General features: G+C 46.1%; 1 protein-coding gene and 1 long non-coding RNA gene across 3 annotated transcripts; one reads left to right on the top strand and one right to left on the bottom strand.

The window, feature by feature from the left end:
* Nucleotides 1–7132: 7132 nt before the first annotated feature.
* GNPDA1 (glucosamine-6-phosphate deaminase 1) lies at nt 7133–18648 on the bottom strand. 2 transcript variants are annotated; one of them, XM_013052359.2, is made up of 7 exons: nt 18541–18648; nt 17519–17648; nt 14308–14409; nt 12722–12904; nt 11301–11485; nt 9487–9682; nt 7133–8535 (listed from the first exon to the last, which is right to left on the bottom strand). In XM_013052359.2, exons 2-7 carry the CDS (start codon nt 17640–17642, stop codon nt 8435–8437), a joined length of 891 nt encoding a protein of 296 aa, XP_012907813.1. In that variant the 5' UTR covers nt 17643–17648; nt 18541–18648; the 3' UTR covers nt 7133–8434. The 2 variants fall into 2 exon arrangements, with proteins under 2 accessions (XP_012907813.1, XP_004744784.1); XM_004744727.3 differs by having other exon boundaries at nt 9487–9661.
* Nucleotides 17642–21575, top strand: LOC106005074. The gene is made up of 3 exons (XR_001178230.2): nt 17642–18009; nt 19980–20082; nt 20287–21575. It is a non-coding gene; the product is annotated as an uncharacterized LOC106005074 (long non-coding RNA).
* Nucleotides 21576–21850: the final 275 nt, after the last annotated feature.

The raw sequence follows: 21850 nt of genomic DNA, 5'->3' as shown, positions 1-21850 counted from the left end.
AGGTTCCATCCAGAATGCTGCATATTAGGTTTTGTCATGGTGTCTTCTTAGACTCTTCTTAGCTAGCACATTATACCACCTATTTTTATTATTAGTAAAACTTAAATACCCCTTAGATCTTGATGTACCTAGATTGGTCAGACCCTGAAAACCTTTTCTTGGAAACTAATGACTTAATCCTAGCAGGGTCAGCAAATCACTGAATTTTTTTTCTTTATGTCTTTTGGTGGCTTTAAATCAGTTATTTTTGCAGACACTTCACTTAAGTTTTTTTATGGAGTTTATTGCATGTACCTGTTATGGTCATTTTCCTACTCAGCTTCACGAGGAAATCATCAAACTGGATTCCAGGTTTTTTGTTGTTGTTTTTTAAAAGATTGTATTTTTAAGTAATCTCTGCACCCAGCATGGAGTTCAAACTCACAACCCTGAGATCAGGAGTTGCATGTTCCACTGACTGAGCCAGCCAGGCGCCCCTCACCTGGATAAGTTGATTAGACTTGCGGGTCATCTGGACCCACAGGTCTCTGCCCTGGCGTGAGAGGATAAGCTTGCAATCTCAGCTAAGTACTGAATCCAGTGAGTGAGCATTGAGAGGACATCTCTTGCTAAAGAAGATGGGTAATGGAGTAAACACTTGGCAGCCCTTGGCTAGACTGATAGCAATCTCAGTGAGGTGTTTTTTGTTTGTTTGTTTGTTTGTTTGTTTAGTTTATTTATTTCAGTAATCTCTGCACCCGGTGTGGGGCTCAGACTCATGACCCCTAAGACCAAGAACCATCCGCTCTTCCAACTGAGCCAACAAGGCACCACAGCAAGGTCATTTTTTGGTAGTAGAGGTTCTAGTTTACATTAGAAATCCCTTAATATACTTAATTTTTAATTTATTTACTTATTTGTTTAGATGAAGAAAAAAATAGAGTTAATTAGTTGGGATAATCATTACACATTCATTCACCAACAATTTGGAAGGAATTTTTGGAGATCCCAGGGAGTATTAGCTTTGTCATAAGCATGACCTGCAGGTGGCAGCAGTTCCCATGTTATAAAAACGCAGTAACGAAGACCGTAGTACTTTATTTGATTAAAGAAACAGGTTTCTTTTGGGGATTTTAGTTTTCCTCCTTGAGTCCCATTATAGTCCGCTATACATACTGGTAGCTAGAATGGCATGTAGTGAGACCATCGAGGCAGAAATAGCAGTATTAACAAAAAAATATAAGGCCAATTAAAACTACACTTGAACCATATAGTTGGCATTGTGTTGTTACATAGAAAGTGTCAGTCCTGATAATAACACTTGTCTTCCTTCCATCCACTGAAGGAAGCAAATTAAGTTCTCTCTGACGCCCCTAATTATGACGGATGTGGTACCCGCTGATACTGGTAAAAATAGCCAGATGGTCTGCTCCCTGAACTTGGGCTCAATAAAAAAAATTGGCCAGCAAACCAGGCTGAGGCTTTGTGGTCGGAGAGCTGGCTTCGAGATGTTCTCACCAATGTTAGTGATAATTATCAACTTGCAGCATTCATGGGTAATTACCCAGGTCAGCTAAAGGTTTACCACTCCCAAGAATTCGCATAATTTTTCTGAGCCAGAGGGCACTTTGGAGAGGATAGTGCATGTTGAGAACATAGTGAAATTCTGATGCCAAAGTTGTAAATACAAAGTCAGCACAGTTACTTCTTTTATTTGCTCAGCTATTTTTCCCCCTTCTTCATTGAATCAACAAACTAAACTAAATTAAACTAGTATTAATGCAATGTCAGTGCATAGGAATTTGAAAGATGATGGTGTGTCATACTCTCATTCCCGTTCCATTTCTTGCAGCCTTTAGTGTTTCCAAGTATTCATTTACTTAACAAATATTAATTGCACACCTCATGACGGGCCTTACTGTCTTTCTGGGTGCTGAGAATGTAGCAGTGAATAACATAAACATAAATCTCTCCCCTTATACATCTTAAATTCTGGTGGAAGGAGACAGACACTAAGGAGATGACAAGGATTATCACCAGTGAAGTGCTAGGGAGAGAAGTTGGGAGAGGCCATACGGAGTTAGGCAAGACAAAGTGTTGTTGGAATTTTCAAGAAGGTAGAAGACTTCCTCAAGATAGCACTTGGACAAAGGCTTGGCAGTACCATGCGGGCACCTGGAGAAGAGAGTCTAGATAGAGAGTATGGCAGGGGCCCTTGGAGTGAGAGCATGTTGGAGGGCTCTGGGCACAGCATGGGAGCCAGTAAGATCTGAAGTGGACTGAGGAAGAGAGAGTAGTAAGAGGTGGGGTAGGAGAGAATAGCGAGAAGGGAGATGGTGGAGGCCGACTGCTTGACTTGAGCTTCTACCCTGAGATGGGAGCTTTTCGAGGGCTTTGAGCCAGAGGTGTGATAGGGTCTTAGGTTTTAGGAGAGTGTGTGAGCAAGGGTAGAAACAATCAGTTAAGAGACTTCTGCATTAACTCAGGTGACAAGTACACGTGGCTTGGAGCACTGTGCCAGCACTTGGAATCCTGATAAGTAGTCAGATTCTGTACTTACCTTGAAGATGAAACTTCAAGGATTCACTAAAAGATTGCGTGTAGCAAGGAGAAAGTAGGCATCAGAGTTGATTTCTAACTCCTTTTGTCTCAGTAGTTGAGACAGGAAAAGCTATAGGTAGCAGAGATTTGCTGGTAAAGATCAGGAATTTATTTGTGGATAGATGAGTTTGAGATGCCTGGTAAGGATCTCAGTGGAGATGTTGTGTAGGCAGTTGGGTATTATAGTCCGAAATGGAGAGAGTCTCAGCCTGAAGATGGAAATGCGGGAGTCAGTGTATAGATGGTATGTGAAGTGATGAGACTGGATGAAATTACCAAGAGAGTGAGTGGCATGGGAGGAAGAGGTCCAAAGCCTGAGTCTTAGAGCCCCTTTCTCAAATGCCACGAGTTCAGGGTGATGTAAAGGGCCCAACAGAGAAGAGAGCGACTGGCCAGTAAGGTAAGAAAATCGGAGTGTGATGTCCTGGAAGCCAGGTCAAGTGGGAAGGAAGGAGTGGTCAACTGTCAGGTCAAGTAATAGGAGCTCTAAGTGTTGACTTAGTGATGCGTGTGATCATTGGTAACTTTGACAAGTGTCAAAGTGACGAGGTGAAAACCTGGAGTATGTTTGGGAAAGAATGAGGTATCACAATAAGATAAAATGCTAACCAAACTGAAAATCAACTTTTCTTTGATCCATCAAAGAATGGAGATCGCAGGGAAAACCACCACAAAAACTAAAGAAGAAAGAAAATGCAGAAAATACAGATCAGTTCACCTAAAGGAGAAGCTGCTGGAGCCAATTAGGATTGAAGGAATTACTGGGGGCTGAATGTGGACTCACTTGAGAGTTTAAAACTCCTGGGAGTTAGGCTAAGCAGTCCACTTTGGTAGGTTTTACCTCTAGAAGTTTCCCCAGGCTCTCAATGTAAAGATAGCAGAAAAATCCCCTCCTGCAAAGTGGAGGGGGAGAGGAGCCATTTCAAAATAAACCCATGGCTTTGTTTCCATGGTAGAAGGCCGCATTCAAGGAAAACTGCTTTGCCAGAGTCTTCTCTGACCTTGGAGAAAGGCAGTTGGATGTCTTAAGCCCCCTCTAGCCTTTGTGTCTCACATTAAAAAAAAAAAAAAAAAAAAAAGGCTAAGACAGTTCTGAAGGTCTTGGCCGAGGGACTCCAGCTCATTAAAAAAAGAGAAAACAGATTTAATCATAAGATAGAGAATAATTCTCCTTAATACCACACCATCAGTAGGGCTCCGGTATTATAACAATGATTACAGCTTTTGAGAACGCTGCAAGACACAGACTCTATTTCAAGGAGTTTCTGGGGAAACCCAAACACAGAAAGGGAAGACAAAAACAAGGACACCAAAGGAAATTGAAACCTCTGACATAGGAGACATTGAACACAGCCTAGCTGCTAGTTGTGTAAACATAAAACCTCACTCTCAAGGCCCATTGACCTCAGTTCCTGTTACCCAAGATATATCATGTCCAGCCACCAATAGAAGGTATACAAGAATGCTAAGACACAGGGGAAAAAAGGCTGCTGAAACAAAGCAGGCATCAGAACCAGACTCCGATATGGCAGAGGTTTTAGTTACCAGGCTGGGAATTGAAAGTAACCATGATCAACATGCTGAGGTCTCTTGATGGAAAAAGCGGACAATGTATAGGAACTGTACTGTACACAAAAGAGAAAAACTCTAACAATCAAAAAAATGCTAAAAACAAAAACAAGAGAAACAAATGCCTTTAAGGGGCTCATCTGTCGTCTCAAAACACCTAAGGAAAGACCCAGTGAACTTGAAAATATGTCAAGAAAAATGTTGCAAACTGAAATCTGAAGAGAAAAAAAATAGTTTTTAAAAACATATGGAATATCCAAGAACTGTGAGACCATTACAGAGGTATGACATATGCATAATGGGAATACCAGAAGAGAGTGGGGGAGAGAGAAGAGAGCCCCAGTAGAGGTAACTCCAGAAGCTTTGCAATAAATGGGATCAGAGAATAAGGCTATGATAGGAGGGGGCAAAAGGGGTGAAGAGTTGTATTTTTAGGGGCTCCTGGGTGGCTCCATCTGTTAAGCACCCAACTTGATTTAGGCTCAGGTCATGATCTCAGGGTCATGAGATTGAGCCGTGTTGGGCTCTGTGCCGGGCATGGAGCTGCCTTAAGATTCTCTCCCCCTCCATCCCCAACCCCCAGTCTTGTGCATGCTCGATTTCTCAAAAAAAAAAAAAAAAAGTTGTTTTTAAGGCTGGCTTTGGTTGCTGCAGGTTGGCGAGCGTCTTGCTGGAACAATGCCCTCAAGGAGGCAAGAGAAGGTGGGGTCTAGTGCACAAGTGGAGGGACTAGACAAAGAACAAATCATAGGAAGAAGGCAAAGCCTGAACGCAGGGCTGGCAGGTGGGTGTGTGTGATGGTGTGTGATGGTGAAGCTTCTGGAAGTTTTATGCCTGATTGCTTCCATTTTCAAGGTCATAGCTGAGAGAAAAGCTGGGAGAAGAGCAGGTGGAGGTTTGAGGCCTTATGAATTAGTCTTAGAAGAGACTGAACAAACGGGACAGGGGGAATATAATGTGGTTGCCAGCTGGGGTTGAGGCCTCCTATAAAGCCCAAATGATTATGTTCTGTTTATTATTATTACATAACTCAGTGTTCTGTCACAGTAAAATTTGTTGGGAATGTATCCCTGCTTCACTAGCATCTCCTCACAGTAAGGACTGGGGTTCCCAGGAGTTAGGCATCAAATTGCACAGTTAGATCTCCTTAGTAGGCCAGCTGACTAATCTGTTATCATACGATATGCTGTTATTTCCGCTGGTTATTGTGTATGGTCATTTCTCTTGGCATATAGTTGAATAAATTGAACAGGTGCCTTCTGGACATCAAGGTACTGAGAGGGATGGGATAGAGCAGTATTTAAGGTCCGCTCTCATGACCCTTTCATTTTGTGGGGAACAAAACTCACATCAGGTAGTAAGAGAGCAGGATGAGGGGTAGGGATTCTGGATTGCTGCTTGATATTAAAGAGTCAGGGAAGATCTCTGATAAATTATATTGAAGCAGAGACCTGAAGGAAGGAGGGGAGTAAGCCTTTGATACATATCTGGGGGGAAACTGTGGGCCAGGCCCTTGCATCTATGTCTGCTTTCTAAGCAGATTAAATAAAAGAGATGACACCCATTTATGTCAACATACTGCTGGCTTTTCCGAACTGCAAGAAAACGTTAAACACATTCACTCCTATCTTCCTGAAATATAATACCATTTATACTCCATGGTACCTTTTTCCTCTTTGGGTATCAGATTTGGGGTTTTATAGATTCAACTTGTTCCACTTAGCTGTATTTAATATTTCCTTACCGACTACATTGTCACAACCTGGCCAGGGGGAGCCCCCTTAAACTGGCTGCTTTGTCCTTTCAATACTGCCTCAAGCCTTTTTAAAAGCACCCTTATTTTTTGGCAACAAGGTATTCTAGGCCTGCTGTAATCCCTCCCACCCACCAAAATACAATTAGCTGTTTTCCACAGAGCCCTGAGTAGTACCAGAGGCCTGGTCCAGCTGGGGAGTGTACCTTCCACTTGACTGGCCTAAGAACTGGTTGTAGCCCGATTACACTGCTGTTGGGCCACCAGGGAAACACAGGCCTGGGAAATAGATCTTTCTTAAAGTCTCGAGTTCACACAGGCATCTCCAATGTAGCCGTCCTGACTGAATTTTTTTCATTTCATTCTAATATTTTTTTCTCGAACGTACCTACTTAAAATGTAATCCCTTCTTTACCAGATTAACAAAATACGGTATTTCTGTACCACAGAGTACTGTTTAGCAATAAAAAGGGAATACTCATACATGTTAAGTAGATTTGCATTATGCATCAAAAACATTATGCTTAGTGACAGAAGCCAGACCCACAAGATGCCATGCGGTAGAATTCCACCGATACGAAATATCCAGAAAAGGTAAATTGTAGAGACAAAGCAGATCTGTGGTCACTTAAGGCTGGGGTAGGAATAGGAAGCTCTTGGGAGGATGGAAAAGGACGTGGTAGGAAATCGCACAGCTCCATAGACTGACTAAATATCATTGAGTTTATATTCAAAATAGGTGACTTTTATGGGCATGTAAATTATTTCTTAATACAACTATTAAAAAATTGAACCCTTCTGCCAATTTCTACCTGTACCTCAGTTGGTTATACTAACCTAAGATGTTCCATTGTATTTTCTTTTCTAACCAAAAAATCCCACCTAAACCTATTTTCCACACCCTGTGGTTTTTATAACCCTCCTGATCACAAGTCTCCTTATTCTTTTTAGAAGCCATGTCCTTGTTTGGATCCCAGGTACAGCCAGAACATCACAATTCATTGCTCATCTGTTCATGCTCTCCATTTTACATGGGTGCCTCATTTTTATGAACTATTTTATTTCCCCACTGATGACTGAAGAGGTCAGCAGTTGCCAGTGATTGTGCCTTCCTTTAGAGCTGCTGTGAGGAGTCAATGTGAAGCTTTGCTCACCAGCTGTTCCCAAAATATGTAAATATCAACCCAAACCACCCTCTGACCTCCAGCGGTGCAACTCCACAAAGACACATTTTATTTGAAAATACTGGATTTAATAGAAAACATCACATTGTAAACAAGTCCATTGATCCATTAGCCTAAGACAGAATGACAGCACAATTATATAAAAGCTCAAGACCAAACACTGGTACCAAACACAGCACTTGAAGAGAGACCTGAGCTGGTCTCTGAAAGATCTTTCCAGAGGAAGCAGCAGCTTCAAACAGGCACAGAAACAGGGAGGGGAAGGCAGCATCCACTCCACGAAGGCTTGAGAGTCAAAAGGCAGAGCAGTAAACTCATGTTGTGAACAAGGGGTGAAGGATAAAGGGGCAAAAGGGCTGTATTTCCCGATGTTCTGGGAACAACAGAGCATGCCTTAGGAACCTGAGCAGGTTGGAAGGGCAGGGTATTTTAAGTGGGGAAAGGCTATTAGGCAACTTTAGAAGCATTTGGTATGCTGTCTTGGCACTCACCACTCAGGGCAGCAGGAGAACATGTCACTCGTGTTGTGACTAAACTTTGGCCTAACTGAGCTATTGCCCTGGCCCCTATCTCCTTAGCTGAACACACTGACCCTGTGGCAGGATCTGTCGCCCCAGTGAGACCTTGGAACAAAAACATGGGGCTCTGGGGGAAGAGGATTTCCACCTTCCTCCAGGTGCCAGAGGGTCCCGGAGGGAGGGGAGTTTGACGTGGTTAGGCCCCTTGAGGCTCTGAGTTTATCAGCAAAAGCCTTCTTTTTGGCCCTAGCCACCCAGGTCCTCCTCCCCCAAGGAGTCCTCCAAGTTCATGGAAAGGCCAACTGTGAGAGCAGGAAAAAAAAACAACTATGGAAAGAAAGTAAGGAATCATTTTCTTTTCATGGCACTTATAACTGAACAGAAGGTTGAGAGTTTGTTCCTTATCTGGAACAGTGATTCTCAAATGAGAGGCTGGCCTACTACCCAAAGGGCTTTCAAAGGCTCTACTACCCCTAGTTGAGAATCAGTGTACGTAATGGTAGAAATTCCTGACGGGAGTGTGGTTGTACAGGACAACAGTGCCAAAGGCAGAACAAAAGCTAAAAAACCGTAATCTCTGTAGGGCAGACATCAAAATTATGGAGTACATTTTTCTAAGACTTTTTTTCTAATTAAAGTAAGTTAACAAGTCCTTCTCCCTGTAACTACACTCATGACTGGGCTCTGTGCTACATAGCCAAGAACAGTAAGTGTACCCATTGATCTGGAGTAACCATACTGGATTAAAGAAATACAATTCTGTCCTCCTAAAGGCCATTTCCAGAATTGCTCTGTCCTAAAGAGATACTCAATGCTAGGATGAACACAGGCTAATCACCATATGGTTTCTCGGAAGACTGGTTTTTCTCTGTTTCTTTCTCTTTGATACTGTACAAGGGATCCACCAACTTGTTATGAACAAGCATTAAACCTGTGAAAAATTAAAAACAAAAGTAGTAAATGCAGGTAGTGGCAGAGTTCCATGATTATGAACAGTAATCTCAGAGCTCTCAAATTTTGTCCTAGTACTAAAAATCATCTTTTCTCTATGGCTCTAAATGATAAAGCTACTAAGAGTAGGAAAAGAATTTATTATTCCCAATGAATGCTAGAATCCACAGCCTTCTGTAAATTCATTCTTTAGAGGTGCTGGCTACTGAAAGGTTAATTTTTTCACCAAAGCATAAATTCCTAATTTGCCTGCTTCGTTAATGATGGTTTTCCCCTAAGTTGGCTTAAAGCAGTGTGTCCTTTTTCTTTTGTTTATCTACTTTTAAGTATTTTATTTTTAAGATTTTAAGATTTTATTTATTTAGCAGTGAGAGCACAAGCAGGGGGAGTAGCAGAGGGAAAGGGAGAAGCAGGCTCCCCACCAAGCAGGGAGCCTGACTTAGGGCTCGAGCCCAGCACCCTAGGATCATGGCCTGAGCCAAAGGCAGACACTTAACTGACTGAGCCACCCAGGTGCCCCGCAGTGTGTCCTTTTTTAAAATAGAAGAGAAAGAGATCCTCATGAGAGTTCAGTGCCCTACCTAGAGGGAAAAGGCCTGTATGAGACCTTGAAAGATTAAAAAAAAAAAAAAAAAAAAAAACCCAGAGCTTCAATAACCCTGCCAAGAGATTACCACATAGCCCATGGACTACTTTTCATTTCATTGTCTTTTTGCCTCCTTAGAATGAATAGGCCTCCAGAAATAGACCTTTGCAGTCATGGATGGAAGAGCAATGACTCTGTATTCTGGGACCGTTAAGGTTCGGTTTTTATTAAAATCAGAATTGTCTCTGAAAATGGACAGAGCAAGAAAATGAGGTCCACTTCTCACGCCCGGCATACCCCAAATTTGGCCGCCCACTGCCATACCTACCTTTTGCCTCCCCTCACCTTTGAAATACTTGACCGTTTTCACTTTCAGCTCCAGGGTGGCGTCCTCGTCACACACAAACACCGTGCGGGGATGCTGCTGGAAGGCGGATACGGTCCACATGTGGCTCACTCCCTCCTCGATGGCCTTGTATAGGGCAAAGGCCTTGTGAGCACCTGTGATGAGGATCATCACCTGGGGGGTCAGAAAACAAGCCTGTGACAGAAGAGAATGAGCACTGGGACCCAGAGTCCAGAAACCTGAGTTTTGGTCCCGTCACCACAACTGGCTGTAAGCACTGTTGTTTTTAACAGACCGTTTTATGTTAGCCTGCAGCACACAGTGCTCACTGCTGTCCGCCTTCCCGTGGATCCCCGGAGGCTGGGAGCATCACAATCCCCATGTTCTAAGATGAGGAGATGCACTCCAGGGGCTTAAGTCAGTTCTGATCTGGAGTCAGCGCTCTAGGCCACCCTGTGGTGGTGTCTCCTGGTACCTTTGATGACGGCTACGAACGTGTATGCCAGAGAAAGGCCCACGCCACTTATCCCAGCAGTTGGGACACTGAGTCCCAAGGGGTCTTAGCCTGGGTGAGTTTTCCCAAGTACAGTCTGAACAATAGGGGTTCCAACCTGCACCATCTGCTGGGGGCTACAGAAGTGACAGTAATGGTTATATGTGTAGCCCCTGACATTTGATCCCACAAAGGCTGCCCCTTAATCTGGTCACTTTCAATGTCAAGTATTTGACTGATAGGAGTTGAGGTGATGTTTTATGTTCAAATAAATTGAGACTCCCTCAACAGTTAAAATATCAGGAACATAAGCGCTGGAAAGTGATTATAAAGGAACTCTGCTCTCTTAGTCTCCTCTCACTGTAATTCGATTATACCATGGAGTTGTGAATGGGATTTACTGTTTCTCTCCTAAAAGATGAGACACCAGAGGCATAGAGAGAATGCCACTCTTTTAGTTCTGGATCCCAGAAGTCCTGATTTCCAGACCCAGGTCCTTTCCCCAGATCCCAATATCCTCCCATGACAGGGAGAGCCCTCACACCCTAGTGTATCTAAGCTGTAAGGCCAAACACAGCAGAGTGACCGTCAGAGATACTGGGTCAAGGTCACCCAAGAGAAAGCTGGTAATGTCATTCGTCTCACAAAAGTTCTCTTGAAATAGGGAGCTTTTTTTTCATATATGGAGATGCTTGTTTACAGATCTGGCAAAGAAACAAGCTACAATGTTAATAGCTGCTTCCCACTGAATATACCCCTGAAAGGAAGAACAAATAGTTTTAAAATTCTAGTCAAAGACAATAAAGAAACTGGAACCACAGAAAATTGATACCCAACTTTCTAGGGAATAACACACTAAAGTGCATTTAGACACTTAGGTTTAAATCACAGTTCTCTGTATTTATGACTCCTCGAGCACAAGGCCATGGCCAAAAATATCCTGGGGTAGCAGAGGGAACCCCCTTCAAACAGTGACCTCCACCACCTGCAGAGAACCAGCAGTCCCTCTCGTACCTGGGCAAAGGCAAATTCCTATTCAGACGTTGAGTAGTGCTGGGCTCCTCTTTGCCTTGAGAAGCTCCACAAGGGCGCATAAGCAGAGGCCAGGGAGCCCGCAGCCTCCCATGCAGCCAGTGTGGAAAGGGTTCTGCTGAGAATAGACTAACAGTTGCCTCCAAAGAGGAGGGAGGACCAGTGAGGATCAGCTGGGATTTTAGCCATATTTTTAGTAACAGTGTAGTCAGGTGGTACCTGTATAGTTTGCAACAAAAAGTCAAGTCCGACCCCCCAAGGAAGGCCTGGGCTTCCAGATGCGCTTACCTCTCTAGCATCCATGAGAGTGCCCACACCCACTGTCAGGGCCATGGTGGGCACCTTGGTGAGATCACCATCAAAGAACCTAGCATTGGCCAGGATGGTGTCCATGGCTAGAGTCTTCACACGGGTTCTGGACACCAGACTGGAGCCCGGTTCATTGAAGGCAATGTGTCCATCAGGGCCAATGCCTGCCGGGAAAAAAAGGCCAGGGCAGCCCTGTCAGTCCCAGGGAGCCAAGAGTTCAAGAACAGACAATTTACCCTGCCCCACCTTGGGTATATAATACCCTTGAAATCCTAGCTCTTTTCTCACTCACCCTGGGCAGGTACATTTTAAGCATAAGGTCCTCTCCTTTCTCTACCTCCTGCCCGTTTCTGTTTGAGGTACATACACGTCCTGGTCACCCTGTGATACCCCTCAGAAAACTAAAAGGTACCCCAAATAGCTTCCGCTTCCCTAGGTCACTGAAGGGTAACTTCTCTCTCCTGCCAGTAGTCAGGGGGCCTGCTGCTGGGATAGAGCAAGTAACCAAACTGACTCGACAAGGAGTAGCAAAGTTTATAAAAGCTTAGAACACGAGTGCTCTTAGCCTCTTCCTCTTACTTTGAATTAGAGAATTAAGTCTAGGGGCACCTGGGTGGCTCAGTGGGTTAAAGCCTCTGCCTTCGGCTCAGGTCATGATCCCAGGGTCCTGGGATCGAGTCCCACATCGGGCTCTCTGCTTGGCAGGGAGCCTGCTTCCCCCTCTCTCTGCCTGCCTCTCTGCCTACTTGTGACCGATCTCGGTCTGTCAAATAAATAAATAAAATCTTTAAAAAAAAAAAAAAAGAATTAAGTCTAGAGCAGTAAAAGGCAGCCATACTCCTGTGGGCGGCTCCAGAGGTGGCAAAAGATGGAAACATAAGGGAGCACCCAGGGAAGAAACAAAGCACAAACTGACAAGGGGACACCTTGGGTGTCCTGCTTTCTTGCCACTGCTCCAGCTGACCTGGGGCAAGTCACAAAATTTCTCTGGGGTTCAATGGCTATCTATAGTGTGAGGGGTCTGAATGAGGAATCTTCTCCAACTATAGGAGTCTGACTTTAACTGTTCAGGTGAGTCCCATGGACTGATCCATAGAAAACCTTACGACTAGGGAATAGACTCTTGAGAGTCCCAATCCAAGCATCTCACTTTACCACCAAGGCACGGAAGTGCAGAAAGAGATGTCCAAGATCACATGGCCACTAAAGCACAGCCAAGGCAGGGAGAGAGGGCACCTATCTATGTCTTCCCTGCCTCCTCAGGGGAATAAATGATTTCCACTCTTACTAGGGCAGTGAGAAAGCTGGTGGGAGACAAGCCTGGGTCCTGTCCTGTCCTTCCATGTGTTCTCAGCACCCTGCACCTGCCCTGGACACGTGCCGCCAAGTGTCAATCTCACCTCCAACGAACAGCTCAATCCCCCCTGCAGCTCTGATCTTCTCTTCAAAGGTGTCACACTCAGCTTGCAGATCAGGTGCATTCCCATCCAGAATGTGGGTGTTTTCTGGGAGGATGTCAATGTGCTTGAAGAAGTTGTTCCACATGAAGGAGTGGTAACTCTCCGGGTGGTCTCGAGGAAGGCCTATGGGACCATGGCAACATTTAGTCATGCCCCAGCTAAGCCAGAGCCACCCTCCCAAGGCGGATACCAGGATGCCCTCAGACCTCCCCAGACACTTTAAGAGGAATGCCCATCAGGGGCCCTGGGGCATCAGTCTGCAATCAGCCATGACTGGCTGAGATCCCTGTGTCCACCCACCACCACCACCTGTGACGGCAGGACTGGACCACACTGACTATACACCGGGAGCCTAAGAAATCCCCTCATTTTCATCTCCTTTTCACAAGGGAGTAACTGTAGACAGGAGGCCAGGGCCACTCTGGGTTTCTGGAGGAGGCCTACAACCTGGGGTTAGAGCTTGGCCCATCTGGGAAAGCAAGTAAGTATACCCCTTAGTATACCCCTGTGCCTCCCATCCCACCATTCATCCCCAGATACACCCCTTAGCCTGAACCCCAACTTGAATACCAGCTGGTTGGAGACAATTATCTCAGGGCTTCCCCATTTTTCTTTTTTAGCCAAGAAGAGAAAGTTTCAAGTGAGTGAGTGTTTCATTAAACATGAATGTTTAATGTCAGCTGTAAAAAGGAAATTCTGACACTCTACAAGGACAAACCTTGAGGACATTTCGTTGAGTGAAATGAGACAGTCACAAAAAGACAAATACTCTGTGATTCCACTTAAATGAAGTATCTGGAGCAGTGAAATTCACAGAAGCACTGAAATGGTGGTTTCTAGGGGCTGGGAGCATGGGCCATGGGCAGTTGGTGTCAAATCGATATAAAGTTTCAGTTTTGTAAGATGAAGACTTCTGGACATTATTAAAAAAAAATTATAGTTTTGAAAGAAAAAGTTCTGGAGATTGGTTACACAACACTGTGAATATACTTAACACTGCTGAACTCTACATATGAAACCGGCTGGATGGTAAATTTACCACAATTGAAAACAAAAATATTCCGAGTGAAGCCTTACAAAATGATGGCAGGTGGGAGGAGCGGGTAGGTGGAAGTGACAGAAGACCAAGGTATAGCTTTCAGCACTGGAAGGGACACTAGTCTCTGCTCCTCTCCCAGTGCCTGGCATAAAGGGGAGCAGGAGGATGAACACTGGAGACAGCAACCAGACAGACACTGAGGGACGATCCCACCTGTAATCACTGGTTACAGAAAGAAATGGCACGGAGTCGGGGAGGAGGTCTAACATTCACAACGCTTGCTCTGTACAAGAGGCTTCCGTATCTGTTAGATCACATAATGCTTATGACCTAAGGTCAGCCTTCAGAGCATTGTATAGCTGAGTACACCAAGGCCTGGAAGAGACAGCTTTCGCTAACTGAACTTAGCACCAAACATCACTGGTTCCCGGAGACCTCCCTATTCCTCTCCTGGAATCAGGGAAGACCTGGAAAGAGACAGACTCACCCACATACTCGTCCATGTTGAAGGTCTTCACATATCTGAAGGACAGGTCTCCATTCTTATAGTACTCAATGAGCTTCTTGTAGCAGCCAATAGGGGTACTCCCTGTGAGAGAGGCCACAGCCATGAACACCCTTCGGCTCCCAGCTCCCGATGACTCCCAGGAAAGAGGGCTACTCAACAGGGAGAACCTGGCAGATCTCAAGTCCTCTCCCGGTGCCCCAATCCTAACGGCCATCCCATCAGTGCTTCTGAAGGCCAGCTCCCCACTAGACTGGAAGCTCCAGGAGGCCAGGGCTATGTCTGTCTTGTCTGCTGCTGAATCCCAACACTCAGCACACTGCTGACTGGAATGACTGGAATTAGTAACCTGAGTAAACGTCACACTGACCTATTCCATGAGCACCTCGTATGGGAGACAGTGGGTCACATGACAGGAACACAGAGGGCAGAGAGACACAGCAGCCATTTGGAACAAGCTCACTGGCTAGGACTGGGACATGAAGCAGTATGTCAGCTGTGACCAGGTTAAGTCTGTGGGTTCAGGGAAGACTTCCCTGAGGAGCAGCATACTCCGGTGAGTTGAGTCTCAAAAAAGTCAAGGTCATAAAGTACACGAAAAAAGCAGGAGGACCTCTGTAGAATGAAGAACTAAATATGCATGAAGTCCGGACACTGGATTATTGGGGGGGGGGGGACTATTAAAAGATAAATATGGACAATGAGGAAAAAAAGTTACTAGCATCTCTGTGTATCAGATGATATTACAGAATGACTTTTTTAATAGGTGCTAACTATTGTAGTTAGGTAAGAGAATGTCCATGTTCTGAAGAGACAGATGCCAAAAGATTTAGAGATCAAGTGTCAGGTTTAGGACTTATTTTCAACTGGCTCATAAAAAAAATGTGTGTGTGTGTATGTAAATGTGACAAATATTAGCAATGGGCAAGCCCAGGAAAATGGCACTGTGCTATTCTTTTAGCTTTTGTGAATATTTAAAATTTTTTAAAGAAGATGGAGAGAAAAAAGCCGCACCCAAATCAGATCTCTCTTCTCAAAGCCTACTAATGACTTCTCATTTCACTGGGTAATAACTGGTCCTAACAAAGTCTCTGTAAGGTGGCCCTGGGTCACCACCCTCACCCGTCCTCATCCTGCTCCAGGCAATTCCACCTCAGCCCTCACAGCTGTTCCTTCAGGTCCCTGCATGACTCTCACCTCTTCTGGCTTTTACTCAGATGTCGCCTTCTCAGGGGGCCTTCCCTGCCACCCTATGTAACACTGCCGAGCCCCACCCCTGCCTCAACACTCCCTGTTCTCCCCACCCCCACCCCCGCCCCCGGCCCACCATGCTCCCTGCTTCATTTTCTTCCTTTACTCATCGCCATCTAATATACTCTGTATTTTGTCAAGTAACTTGCTTATTAACTCTCCCTCCTACTATCATTTAAGCTTCAGGAAGGCGGGAGTTTGTCTTTTTTGTTTGTCGTATCCCTAGCACCTAGCCCACCTTGGCATACGGTGGGCATTCATCCGTGGGTCAAAGTTCCCTCCCTGCCCCCATCACCAGTCTGCCCCTGTGCCAGGGCCTCAGCCACGCCTGAGCCACACAGCCTCCCTGGACTTCCCCTGAGCTTCGTCATATCCACCTTCCAAACTTCCAGCTTTCCCCTCCATTCTGTGAGCTCCCCATTATCTAGCCAATAAATTCCTCTCCTGCTTATGTCAGCCAGAGCTGCTTCTTTGCTCTCCACCCGGAGCCCCCGACTGGTGTTTCCCCTAACGGAAGCCATGTTCCAGGGAACCCAGATGGAAATGCTGTGCTGGTTCGAGGACGACAGTCAGGAAGGGGCCAGGTCTCAGAGGGCCCCGAAGGCCACACTGAGGAGCAGGGATCTGACTGTGCAGGTGACGGGGAATTGGGGATTTGGGAGGGATCTCAGCAGAAGCAGAGACTCTGACCCAGAGAAGCTCCACAGTTAGAAAACAGGATGTTAGTGCAGCCCTTCCTGGGCCTGAGATGTTAGTGGTTTTGCAAATACGTGCAGATACTGCTCCCACAAACCTCTAGTGCAGAGGCCCGCAAACTTCATCCCGCAAGCCACATTGGACAGCCTGCCTGTTTTTATACAGCCCATCAGGTAAGAATGGTTTTTACATTTCTTAAGTTTATAAAGAGTGTGACTTTGTGACATGCGAGAATTATATGAACTCAGACTTCAGTGCCCATCAGGTTTCATGGGTAGACGGCCAGGCACATTGGTTTATGTGTTGTCTGCGGCTGCTTCTGAGCCACAAGGACAGTTACGTAGTTGTGACAGAGGCTGTATGGCCACAGAAGAATCAAATATTAACGATGTGACCATTCACAGAAAAACTTGGAAAAGTTCAAGAAAAACTTGGAAGGCCCCTGCTCTAGTGAATGGGACACTGGGGCAAATCCCCCCAAACTTGGAGAGAAAGAATCAGGACATATGCCTTGAGGAGCTGGGGTAAAAGAAATATCCTCCCATGAAGGCAACAAGCTGATTTTTTCATAAGAGACTGAGACTGGGGTGTTGAGTATCTGCCTTCAGCTCAGGTCATGATCCCAGGATCAGCCCCACATCAGGCTCCCTGCCGGGGCAAAACCTGCTTCTCCCTCTCCCACTCCCCCTGCTTAGGTTCCCTCTCTCGCTATCTCTCTCTGTGTCAAATAAATTAAAACTTTAGGGAAAAAAAAAAACCTTTTCACATAGGTCCTATATCTAGTTAAACCTTACAGAAAATGCTTTGAGTGGATGATCTTCTCAATTCTCCCAAGGATGGTGCTCAGCGCACAGCACTCAAAACGCACAGAAGTTCATTCATTACATAAAATGTATGCCTGAAGGCATTAGGATTTAATTCTGCTAAGAACTCCTAGACTCCCAAGACAGCCTGTTGAGGACAGGGCTGACTTAGAATGGAGCCTAAAAATCTTGTTGCCTAACCAAGATCCCTTCTACTCCAGAACTCTTCAGGAGCAGGCAGCATCTAAACCAAACTATAAAGGAAGCCGTGTCCTCTTTTTTGCATTTTCAGGAAGCAGGGCTGTTCACTCATTGCACCAGCACCTAAGAGCCCTCCCTGTAAGTCCTTTGGTTCTGTGAGCCGACGTACCCAGACCCCTAAAAGCCCTAATGCCCACTCACTCCCCGACAATCCACAGCACCCTCTCCATCCCCCAACGCACCAGTGGGAAGTCCCAGGGTGAAATACTTGTCTGGCCCTGGGTTAAACTGGATGATGCGATTCCTTATGTATTTGGCTGCCCACTCGCTGGCCTGAGAATAATGGTCCAGGATGATGAGCTTCATCTTGTCCTGTAGGGGGCAGGTGACAACAGGAATCAGTGGTAAGGGAGAGGGAGATAGCGATGCAGGTGGCTGGGGAGAGGGGAGAAGCCCTTCTCACCCAGCAACAACCTCTCCCCTGGGTGTCTGAGCAAGGAAGAGGAAGAACCCAACTTTCCTTTAACAGAGGAGTTAATTAACTGGGCCAAGTGCCTCCAACACCCACCAGGAGGCGCTGCTGTGAGACAGACCGGGGTTCTAATCTCAGTTCCTCCATTTACCAACCACAGGACCTTGGTCAAAGGACTCAAGTTCTCCTAGCCTGTTTCTTCGTACGTGAAAATAGGAACAAGAGGACCTAGCCGACAAATTTCACGATGGTGAATATTAAGTAAGGATGCATGTAAACCACACAATATTCAATATGTTGGCTACAGTAGTTCGACCCAGCCCTCTTTCCCCACTTCTCCAGCACTACACGCTGGATATTCTGTACCCACGGCCTCTTCCTCAGTAGAGGGGTCATGGGATCATACGGGGCCATTCTAGCAGGTGAGACCTATGGGGTCTGCCTGGAGAGGTGTATTCTCCTGCAGCCCTGGAGAGGGGTGCTCCCGCCGGCCGGCCTTGCTCTGTGGACCCTCTGTTTCCCCCAGTGCACACGGGGCCAATGTAATCGCCCCTCACTGCCATCAGTCAGAGTGGGAGGCGGAGGTGGCCGTCTGGGTCCCCCGAAGGATACAGGAGTATTTTCCCGACAACGATGGCGATCCCATCGCCCCTCCGGCGCTGTACCGGGAAAGGGGGTCCTGGCAGCTCGCTGGGCTCCCGGCTCCTGGGGACCGGAATCTGGGGCAGGGCCTCGACCCCCGCCCGCGCCCACCCGCTAGGAGGGTCCCCGCCAGCCCTGCTCCCCACTTACTCCGACACCTCCCGCCGCTGCTGCAGCAACTGTACCGGCGGCCCCGCCCCGCGCGGGTCACGTGGCCCCGGGTCACGCGGAACCGCTCTCCAGCGGAGCGGCTGACTGCGGCCCTGGCCGCGGGCGGACTCTACCCTGCGTGGGGTTAGCCATCGTCTCCTCTCCACTCCAGGAGCGCGCAGGCCTGGGAGCAGCTGTAGGAGGCGAGGCTTGGAGACCGGTTTTGTGCAGCCTGGAGACTTGGGGACCCCAGGTGGCCCCAAGGAATGAAGTGCCCCGGCCTGGGAGCTGGAGCCTGGTCCTTAGTGCTGGGCGGAGGGAGGGGGAAGGAGAAGCAAAATCGCTTACTTAGAGTCTCCAGGGTCGGGCCAGGCTCTGCCTTCAGTTTAACTTTTTTTAGATGTCATTTTTTTAACCTAAATATTACAACTTTTTTGCTTTAAAAATAATTGGATTTTTCTTCCATTAATCTTAATCTTCACAGCAGCCTATATTAGAGAAAGAGGGAGGTCCCTGGTCTCCCCAGCCCCCCACCCAAGATAACATTGCTAAGAGTTTAGGCCACATTTCCACATTGTTTTTCCCTGAAGATACCTAACATTTTACAGAACTGGGAACACACCACACATAACGTCCCCAGGGAGCTAGGTGGCCTTATTCCACAGGTCCTGATGTTGGTCTCACCCCTCCCCCCCCCCCGGACCTCCCTGTGTGTGGGGGTGCAGCTCCAGCCCAGCTTGATAGAGGGGGTGTTACTCTGGTGAGGCCCTGATGAGATGAGGGGATGGAGCTAATCCCTCCACAGTTCTAAGACTTATTCTTTGGCTTCAGGGTTGGTTTAGTCATCAAAAAAAAAAAAAAAAAAAAAAAAAAAAAAAAAAAAAATGCAGCCAGAAACCTCATCCCAGCTTGGGCACTTTAGATGTTTCACAACCCCAATCTCCAAACGCAGCAGATAAGGGGGCCTGGTGTGCAGCCACTGCATTCAGATCGTTCCAGAAAGAGTGACTTCATGTGACTTTAATTGGGCCTGGGGCCCTCACTTGCCCTTCCTGGAGGGAACCAGTTCCAGGTCTCTCTCAACCCTGGCAGGTCCGGAGTCAGCTAGGGGACAAATCAGGAAGATCTGGTCTAGTCAAGCCCTGGTTCTTGAGTGAGTGACTCAAGCAAATGACTCAACTTCTCCAGCTCCCTATTTTCTCCTCTAGAACGCAGGAACTAAATGGGAATAAGTAATCCTGACCTCAGGTATCTGTTGTGAGTACTGGATGGAACAGTAGCATAGCTTGGCATTCAAGGCCAGCCGTGGTTACCCCGTATGTCCTTGTGGCCTCCTTACAACCTACTCTCTGCCCTAACCTCCTGCCTCGTCGTGGTCCTCCCACTGCATGCCTGGGTTTGAACTTACCTATGCCCATTCTTCCATCCTCTTATTTTAGAACTGAAATGGACTTATTCAAAGAATTGTGGATTCATCGTTACAGTGGAACACTCTGCAGTTTTTGTGGATGGATGTTTTCGTACTCTTTCGTTATCCTTGCTGTGAGTAAACACATTGCCCCAGAAAATCCTGCTTGGGCCCTGGGGTTCACGTGGGTTTTGTGAGGCTGGTCCTAGCCTCTGGCCAAATCAATTAGAGAGCTCCATGGCCCTGGCCGTGATTGATTCAGGGCTAGGCAGACGCGGAAGATACGAACCCAACAGCCACTCACAGCCTCCCTTCTCCTTTGCTGCTTCCCACTGTAGCCTCTGGAACGTTAGCTACTCTCCCAGCTTCTCAGCCAGGAAGTGGCCAGGTAACCTAGTTCTGGCCAACGAAGTCAAAAGACGGCTCTGGGAAGATACTCTACTTTCTGAGAAAAAATGACATGCTTGCAAAACAAACTATCTGTGTTCCTTCCCTTTTCTTCCTGCCTCGAAGGCAGATGTGATACCTGGAGCTGGAAAAGCCATTTTATGACCATGAGGTAACTAGACTAAGAATAGAGTGGAGAATAGAAAGAACATAAGTCCTTGATATTTGACCAGTGCTGGGACTCCTGCTTCTGGACTTCTTCTAAATAAGTCATAAATATCCTATGGTTTAAATGTTAAGCCACTGTTAGTACTGAGTTTTCTGTAACTGAAGTTGAAAACATGACTCATCATTACAGTGGATGACTCAGGTCTTCCTCAGGGTTTGTGATGGTATTTTGGGAAGATACATTGTGGGGAGCTGTAAAATCCAGGAAAGCTTAGAGCTACCAGTGAGAAAAGTAGAACCAAGAGAAGAGACACAGAACCCTGATGACATCACTTGAACCACTTAGATCTAGCCATGTCTGAAGCCAAATATATCCCATTAAGTTTAATGACTGGATGAATGAATTAGTGAAAACATAAATAATTTTTTTTTTTTACCCTGAGGCTAGTTAGAGGAAATTCTGGAAGGATACTTGGTTACCTATATTGCTGCATAATAGATGATCCCAAAACTCAGTGGCTGAAAACAGTAAGTCCAATAAGAGCCAAAGAGAAATGTACTATGAAGCCATGAAAAGACTAGGAAGGAAACTCAAAGATGTGTCACAGAGAGAAATTGATCTGAATAGGCTATGTCTGCTATAATATTCCAACGATATAATATTCTGGAAAAGGCAAAACTAGAGAGTAGAAAGATCAGTAATTGGGGAGGAAGCTGTTAGGGAGGAGGAAGGCATGAATAAATGGAGTCCAGAGAAATTTTAGGGCAGTGAAACTGTTCTGTATGATGCTGTCAGGATGAATACGTGTCTCTCTACCTGTACAAACCCAGGGAATGTACGAGAATGAATCCTGATGAAAATAGTGGGCTTTGGCTGATTACAACATGTCAGTATGGGTTCATCATACAAATAACAAGTGTTTATTATATTTATAATAACACACATGCCCCCCTCTGGTAGGAGATGGTAACAATGCGGGAGGCTGTGCGTCTGTGGGGACAGGAGGCATTGAGGCATTCTCTGAACCTTCCTCTCAATTTTGCTGTGAACCTAAAACTGCTCTAAAAAATTCCTTTAGGGTGCCTGGGTGGCTCGGTCAGTTAAGCATCTGCCTTCAGCTCGGGTCCTGATCTCAGGGTCCTGGGATCTCAGGATCCTGCATGGGGCTTCTTGCTCAGTGGGGAGCCTGCTTCTCTCTTTGCCCCTCCTCCCATTCATTCTCTCAATCTCTCTCTCACTGTCTCAAATAAATAAAATCTTAAAAAAATAAAAAATCCTTTGAAAACCATTTATTTTTTATGATCTCTCCTGGTTTCTGTATGCTAGATATTCAACAGGGTACAGTA

This window comes from Mustela putorius, unplaced genomic scaffold (genome assembly GCF_011764305.1).
Source record: "Mustela putorius furo isolate JIRA1106 unplaced genomic scaffold, ASM1176430v1.1 tig00000145_pilon_pilon_pilon, whole genome shotgun sequence".
In the NCBI taxonomy this organism is placed as follows: Eukaryota; Metazoa; Chordata; class Mammalia; order Carnivora; family Mustelidae; genus Mustela; species Mustela putorius.
Note: the sequence above shows the minus strand (reverse complement) of the source record. Positions and strands in the feature narration are given on the sequence as shown.